We start from the raw sequence: 8,111 nt of genomic DNA, 5'->3' as shown, positions 1-8,111 counted from the left end.
GAGAAAATGAAGCCAGGGTTTTGCTACTTCCTGGTTGACATCTTGGATTTTTGGATCATTGTGTTCTTACCGCACATGCTCTTGTTCTCTCAGTAAATGCAGGTTAGAAACAATGCAGAACCAGAGATACCTGCAGAAAGGTGCACAGAGAGAAAACACAGCGATCACAAACTAGCAGCGGAGAGAGGACTCAAGATAACTGCATGCAATAGTGGCTTCTACAGTCTTCCTCAGATGTATTCAGACCCTCCCCATTAAAGAAGGGGGAAAAAAAACAGCTGAAATAAGTTGAAATTGACAAAAGTAATAATAAATTTTTAAAAAATTAAAATCATGACATTGCTTTTGAATTGTGGTTCAACAGAAGTATTTAAAAATTAAATAAAAAACAAGCAAACAAGCGCGATGGGACCCGGAAAGTAATATTTGAGCAGCCAAGTGTTTTCTCTCAATCAGACTTCTGCACCTGTTGACAGGTGTGTGGATTTCACTGCTCATCAGCAAAGTGCTCTCACTTATCCGGGACAGTTCAGTTATTCTTATTTTTTTAAATTATTCTTCTCAACCACAATTCAAAAGCAATGTCTGATTTCACTAAATTAGAATTTAGCAAATTTTTATTTATTATTACTTTTTTTTTTTAGTTTCGAATTATTTGCGTGACTATTGTGAATTTAGTCTTTTCTTTAATGGAAGGGTAGGAATACATTTAAGGACGACTGTGGAGGTTTTCCCAGCAGCCTGGGCCCACAGTATCATACTTAGAGGGTAGAGTCATCCCTAATTGTAAGCTTTAGATCTTGAGCTGGTTCCGCAGAAGAGAGCAGCCTTTGATCTCCCACATGTGAGGCTGCACTGAGAACAAAGCACTCTGTTGTGCGGCCTTTAAGATATGAGTACTTGAAATGTAGTTGAGTAGAGGTAGCAAACAATAGCTCATTTCGAGGTGTTGATTAGCACGAAGCCTAACACGGAAATTTAAAAAAAAAAAGCAGCCTACAAATAAGTGAATGTCTTAATAATACAATTTTAAGAACGAACAAACTCGCCCTATATCTTTAAAATGCGGTTATAAATGCTTACTGGGTCATAATAGTTTAAAAGTAGAACTGAAAGTCTCACCCCGTCAGTAAACAGGCCTTTCAGACACACACACACTTCCAACGGCCAGGTTGAACATTAACAAGCAGCGCCTTGATAGCGCTATCAGTGGATCAGACCAACTGCGTGGGGAAGTACCACGCGTTGTCCTCTGCTCAAATTCCTACCTGAGAAAACGAAAGTGTGGACAAAGTATTTTACGGGTTTGTTCTAACCAACCACCGCCTGGTTTTTTGTTCTTTTTGTACTGAAACTATTACACAATCGAATAAGGAAATATTACAAAAATAATTTACCCCCGCCTCCGTGTGTCGAAACCTGACTCCGAGCGCTCACCTGTTAGTCTGTGCAGCGTTCAGGTACACACAGGAGGACGAAGACACAAAATGGAGTTAACGCCACTGCCCGGCTGAGGAAAAGTACACTTGCGCTCATTATTATGCTTTTTGCTCGCCTGTTTGATTAATTATTAAAACTTCAGTCGACCGAGACGCCGAGGAAAGAGAATTAAAAATGTTTTGGACGTTAATCGTCGCCGCTTTAATGGCGACAGGTAAGTTGGCCTAGTTTTTTTTTTCTTTTTTCCTTCCACCAAAACAGGGTGGGCCCTCTTCCGTGAAACTCCGTTGAGGCTTGGACGCATTTATTTCGCATGTTTTATTTGTAGTTATTGTTTTGGGCCTTTCGTTATTCCTGCAATAAATTATTTCGAAAGAACGAAATTATGTTTAAATTATGAAAGTAGTTTTTGTTTTTTAAGCAGAGTGTCTTTTAACTAAAACCTTTGAGCAGAAGCCGTTCCATTTTTTTTTTTTTTAGAACAAAAAAGAAACGAAAAACTAAATCTGGAATGGTAGTTTACAATAAATCTGGATATAGTTATTGGGAAATGAAATGTGTATTTCTATGTCAGAAAAAAATGCAAAGAAAATAGGCGATTATCCGCTGGTAAATAAAGATATATATATATATATATATAATATGATATTCAAAGCAGACATTGTATGTAATTCAGCGTTATTTATTTTTTAGTTTAGACAATGATTATATTTTTTTTTTTTTTAAAGCTAATTCTACAAACAAACTGTCCTTCTAGGTGGGGAAATACAGCCAGGAAATGTTGATACTAATTAGGCCATCTGGAAAACACACATCTCCTTTTTTTTTTTTTTTTTAATTTGCTTTGTGTTGTGAATTTACATTTAATCAGACTACCTACAGGGGAACTGGATGAGAGGAAGTGAGTCACATCAGACGCTGGCAGGGTTGAAATGTTTGACAGAGAAATGATTCCACTTCAGCAGACAAACTGCACCACGGCTGTCATAATTTAGTAAACTAGGGTTGAAGAACACATGTTGCAGAAATAATGGAGAGCTTCTGTGGTTCCAGCTGACTTATTTAGGTTACTTTACACTGGTTTACTTTCTTTATGGCAGGAAATATAGCTGCTATAACGTCTGCAAACAAAAAAATGCACACCATTGCATTGCTATAAGAAAGATCTGAATGGCTGCTTTAATGATAATGTTTTATTTGTGAGCTTTTTTAATCATCAAATGTCCTCCTTTTTTTTTTCTTTCTTTTCTTTAATGTTTGTCGGTAGACTTAATGCTGATTATGCTCTACTGAAACCACACACACACATTTCCCGCTTCTGTATTTTATGGCTTGATAAGAGCCCTAGTTAGCAGTAAATGGACAAGCTGCTGGGTACAAGGAAGGAATGAATCAGAGCAGATACTGTCACTGCTGCGAACTGGTGTCCAAAACCACATGTTTGACAGGAAGTGTTTTTCTGTAAAATGTCCAAAAATGTCAAATCTTGCCTGTGCAACCAAAACTGTGTTTAGTTTAGTCCCGTGTTCTCGGAGCACATCTGTCATGATCTATGTAGTAATGGTCTCGCTGAAGTGACTCAACCAGGTGACTCATCACACCTAGTCTCAGTGATACCGGCGGTGAAGAAATATTGTTTACCACGCCTTAGGGGGGTTGTAGACTAATGCGAAATCTTGACGTTACAAAATGTGAGGAACATTTAACAATAAACCATCACCACTCAGGCTAATCTATATAACTCTTCCCTGTTTTTAATTATGTCTTTTCCAGAGTCCGCTATGGGCATTTCGGTCCAGTGTCCTACCAAGAGGTACATTGTCATCCTCTTCCAGCCTGTCACTCTCACCTGTAACTACCAGACAACTGCTAGCCAGCCTCCCGTTGTCACATGGAGGTACAAGTCATACTGCCGGGACCCGATCCAGGCCGCGCTCAATCCCAGCAGTGCAGAGAACATCCTCTCTCAAAACAACCCGAACTACGATCCCAACATCGAGTGTGCCGACAGCCAAAGGACAGTACGCATCGTGGCCTCCAAGCAGGCCAATGCGGTCACCCTCGGCGCAGAATACCAGGGGCGCAAGATCAGCATCCTGAACAGTGAGTTGATTAAATCTTGCACTTTGAAATCCCGTTGGGATGTCAAGAGCTGACTGAATGGACAGATGAAACAACATTTAAACATGGGAAAGTGTAAAGATGTCAAAAGCAAGCTTATATTTTACACAGACTTTTGAGCAGAAATCCAGAATGACTGCATTTTACTCCATGTTCTTTGCACTTGAGTCAGTCAAGGCCTATTCCTGCTTAGGATAACATAAATGTATTCTTAATGCTGTCCTTAATGTTATTTAAAGCTAGAACTGTAGCCACACTATTAAAGCAAATTAGACGAAAGCTGTACTGTCAGTTTGGGACTGTTCATCGATGCTGAGCAGAAATCATTGGATATGTGTGTGTATGCATAAAAATTGCATATATACGTACACAGACACATAGTGCTTAACAAACTTATTAGACCAACTGTCAAACATGTTCAAGATGGCGGTGCGCATAGGTGCAGCGGCTCACGGCTCTCCTTTTCTATTCATGCTGTACATATAACTTATACTGTATATATAACTTATTTTATATTTAAATCTCTTCTATTTCTTATTTTTTGCTCTTTATTTTGTTCTTTATTCTATATTACACTGAAGGAGCTGCTCTTAATCTCATTGTACATGTGTATAGTGACAGTAAAGGCATTCTATTCTATTCTATTCTATTCTATTCTATTAAGCACTGTATATATATATATATATATAAATAGATCATGAAGTGCTTTAATGTGCACTCAGCTCTCCATGTTTTACCACTTTGAACAGGAATGAGGAATTTCAAACTGAATTTTTATTCCCAAACTTGAGCCACTGGGCTTCTCTGAGAAGTCAGAATCAATCAAGCAAAATGTTCAACCACTAAAACTCTTATTTCTGTTTAGGAATGCAAGTAAATATCTATAATTTGACTTCTTAATCAAAAAATAATGATGTGCTTTACTATTTTTGCAGGGTTTTTTTTTGTGATATAGTAAATTTAAAAAAATCATGGGTAACAATAATGATTATATTTTAACTATTAGCCATTACAGAAACATAAAAAAAAAAGATTTTGCTAATTGCCAGTGCTGTTAATTCAGGGCAGCTGTGGCTTAAACGTTACATTGGATGGTGGTGTGTATATATATATATATATTTGCTATTTCTGTGCCCACTTTATTACGACTGTGAAAATCACTTTAGCTCCTCATCATGTATGCATTATTACATACGTATGTGGTATTAGAGTGTCACACAAAAGAGATTGACATGATAATACAGAGTTTTTGGACGTGTGGTGTAGCTACATAAAAGAAAGTTTCACATCACGGTCTTAGACAATGACTGTGCCCAGGAAGGAGTTTTCTGCTCAGCGTCAAAGTTGGAGGCCCAACAAGCTGAAGCCTTAAAAATGAGCAACCAAATAAAAGTATCACGACAACGGACAGCAGACACGTCAGAGAACTGTTGATTTGTTAAAACCGCTACTTGTTCATTTAGGGCATCGACAGAGGACAACATCCCTCTCCTCGGGTTTCGGCTCTGCCGAGTACTCTGCCACTATGAGTCATTGTGATGACAGCTGTTTCTTGTTCTATCTTCTCCGGTTCATCACTCCCACTCGTTTTGAAGTGAAAACAATTGTGAGAACATTGTCTCCAGACCAGATGTATTTGTGGATCATCAGTTTTTGTAAAAGTGTTTTCACAGTCATTTTAAACAGATCAAGTTAAAAAAAAATGTTTATTTCTAGGAAATAACTAAAGTTTTACAATTACTTTTTTAAAAATATACATTAACTCAGAAAGGTACTTAGTTTAAAATAACATTCATCAGTATATCAACACTACTAGGATCTGTCAGTCATTTCTCAAACATAACGAAGAGCTGAGAGTAACTTCTAAGCCAGAAGTCTTTTCTTTAGGACCACGACACACTGATGCCAACATTTTTCACAAATATGTTGCTTGTAAGAGATGTTAAAACACTGCAACTTAACAAGGACTGTTACAAGACGCCACCATCATATCGTAGTAATAACAGTAAATTATAATAATAACTGTTAAATTGTTACTCACAGATGCCGACCTGAACATCGCGCAGACCGCATGGGGAGACAGCGGCGTCTACGTATGTTCTGTGATCTCTTCCCAAGATCTTTCAGGAAACGGCGAAGACTACACAGAGCTAATTGTACTTGGTGAGTTTCCTTCAGAGCTAGTCAGGTTCTTGCAAAGGAATTTGCTTCTTTTCTCTTTAATGCCACCCACTGTTTTTTCCCTCCCCGACTCTGCTGCACCCTTCTAGACACACTGAAATATTTGAGAGCAAAACCGTTTTGACTTGGAAGCTTTTGCAAGTGGGCGCTTTAGTCTGGGGACAGATTTACAGTCAGGGGGCCATGAGCTGGCTTCTCAAGAACTGTTTCGTGTAGTCGTAGAGTCATAAATTGCAGGCAGTAAAAAATAGTCCCCGAAAAGTAATTGTTACTTTATCTTTCTTTCACAGAGAGAAAGTCAAATACTACTGACCTCCTGCCTGGCATTGACTTACTGGTTATGGAAGGTAGTACAAGCTATTTGACGCAGCTCAGTCATGTTTCAGTCCTACTGTACGGGCATCTGAGGGTGTGTCAGGTTTAGCTGTGAAGGAAATGGGACGTTTACGACACATTGCCCAAGCTGCATTGCTAGATGCCACTCAGTTTGTTTGGCTTTAACGGATTCAATTTGGACATTCTTGGTCCTAATGTGAATGCGCCAAAGGTATGATTCATTTTTTGAGAACAAGCCCTTGCATTTAAGCTACAAACATCCTGTTGTGGTGGGAAATAAATGTAATAGGACCCTGCACTCTTCTGCTTTTCGTTCCACTTCTGTTACATCCTTAAAAAACACACTCTCCTGTCAGCTGCTTCTGTTTCTCTCACCTTTTTCATGTCACTGAGGGCCGATGTTTGACTTTCAGGAGTGAGAGTAGATTGTCTGTATCTGCTGAGAGGCAACAAAAGGGCATTCAGCGCGCATTTTCTTTTATCTGTGTACACAAGCCTAATAATGTTTTTACTCAGTGCTTTGCCGTTCCGCTCTAGTGTTCCCCCCTCTCTCTCTCTTTGTGGCATGTGCTGCCTGAACTGACTTGCACAGTGAAATTATGCCTTGGGTGTACGGATGAGCCGGCTTTTCCGGTTTGACAAAAAAAAAAAAAATTACCACTGTAGTCAGTGTGTTTCGTTGACGTGATCACTGCGTAAGAAAAACTAAATTCAAGGCTTATCGCGTGTGACTGACCGTGTCAGCCCGCAAACTTCTGCTGCTTTCTTTTTGACTGTCACGGATATTTCGCTCCCCAGAGACTTTCTGTTCAAATTAACTTTCATTTCTGTGCCTTTCTGCTCCAGTGATTTTACTACACAAAGCAAATCTGTAGCTCAGGCCACTTGATGATGACACATGGAGTGTTTGACCATTTATAGTTTTTTTTTCTAGACTTATGTCCAGTGGTGGCTGGTGAAAAGTTTTGGTGGGAGGGCGCAGTCTGCAAATGACCTTTTATTTTAAATCAGAAATTAGAATATGAGTAACATCAGGCACAGCCATTTACAGGAATGCAAATTGTCTACCTTTGGAGGATATTCTAATCATAATGTAATTTAACGTTTCAAAATCATTCATCAAACTTTCATCAATATTTACAGGATCTATACAAACTCAAAACACACAACAGAAATAATTTTTAAAAAAAGAAAATATTATTCAGGGCTCCAGACTGACTCTTTCACTGGAAGCACCAGTACGACCCACTTTCTCATTTTGTCCCACCTCCCACCTGGTCAAAGGTAAAACATATGAGTTGCTGAACATTCTCTTATAGATCAACGATTTACTGATGTTCCCTAAACGCCTCACACAGCAGGCTGTGCTGCTGTGGTGTGCTCTGACCAAAAATGACTTTAAAAATAACAAACTAGGGCGTTCTCGTGTCAGATTTGTCCGAGGTTAACCCCAGCTACACGAATTCTACCCGCGCTCTTTTCTACGAGCAGCCTTTTCTCCGCTGACAGCACGGCCGACGCATTAAGCCGTCACGACAGTAGCTGTGATCTAGTAGCGGAGGAGGGGAAAGGCCGTGTGAGGGTGTCAGAAAGCGCAGTCATAAGGACAGGTTTGATATCCAACCACAGAAGACAAAAGCCAATAAAGACAAAATTAAGTGGCTTGCAGTGAAAGTGAGAGGGTCTGGGAGGCACCGAGCTGCGTCCCGGGAGAAAGTCTGCAGCTGCCAATCAGAGCCCGGGCCGAGGTCACATGATCACGCAAAGTTTTTCGAGCTACATACACACTCATGTGACCGCCGCCCCGCAACCAGGAAGTGTAAAACACACAGTAAAGACTTGTACTAGATCTGTTATTAATACAAATATTGTTAATATATCAAAAGAATATGAATGTTTTTATTAATTTTAATATTATTTTGTTATAATTAATTAAAATGTAATTTGACGTTTGAGAACTACTTTTTATGTGGACATTAGTGGTGGGAGGGCCGCGCCCCTGCACCCTGTGTTAACCAGCCGCCACTGCTTGT

General features: G+C 39.4%; 2 protein-coding genes across 3 annotated transcripts in view; one reads left to right on the top strand and one right to left on the bottom strand.

Annotated features, from left to right (window-relative positions):
- Positions 1-5,686, bottom strand: part of LOC103358266 (testis-specific serine/threonine-protein kinase 3-like) — a 30,096-nt gene extending 24,410 nt beyond the window's left edge. Inside the window, exons 1-2 of one of the 2 annotated variants that reach the window (XM_008283166.1) lie at positions 5,603-5,686; positions 71-130 (exon numbers count right to left, since the gene is read on the bottom strand). The gene's annotated coding sequence lies outside the window, so the exon portion shown is untranslated. Of the gene's footprint in view, positions 1-70; positions 131-1,122; positions 1,181-5,602 lie in introns of those variants that run through there. The other variant, XM_008283167.1, reaches the window with a different exon arrangement.
- lsr (lipolysis stimulated lipoprotein receptor) overlaps positions 1,249-8,111 on the top strand; it is a 24,260-nt gene continuing 17,397 nt past the window's right edge. Inside the window, exons 1-4 of the mRNA XM_008283184.1 lie at positions 1,249-1,654; positions 3,214-3,543; positions 5,605-5,724; positions 6,033-6,155. Of these exons, the coding sequence (XP_008281406.1) occupies positions 1,615-1,654; positions 3,214-3,543; positions 5,605-5,724; positions 6,033-6,155 (613 nt within the window). The 5' untranslated portion in view covers positions 1,249-1,614. The remainder of the gene's footprint in view (positions 1,655-3,213; positions 3,544-5,604; positions 5,725-6,032; positions 6,156-8,111) is intronic.

The sequence above is a fragment of the Stegastes partitus genome, unplaced genomic scaffold (assembly GCF_000690725.1).
Source record: "Stegastes partitus isolate 25-593 unplaced genomic scaffold, Stegastes_partitus-1.0.2 Scaffold300, whole genome shotgun sequence".
NCBI classification, from domain to species: domain Eukaryota; kingdom Metazoa; phylum Chordata; class Actinopteri; family Pomacentridae; genus Stegastes; species Stegastes partitus.
The sequence above is the reverse complement of the archived record's forward strand: the minus strand, read 5'-3'. Positions and strand labels throughout refer to the sequence as shown.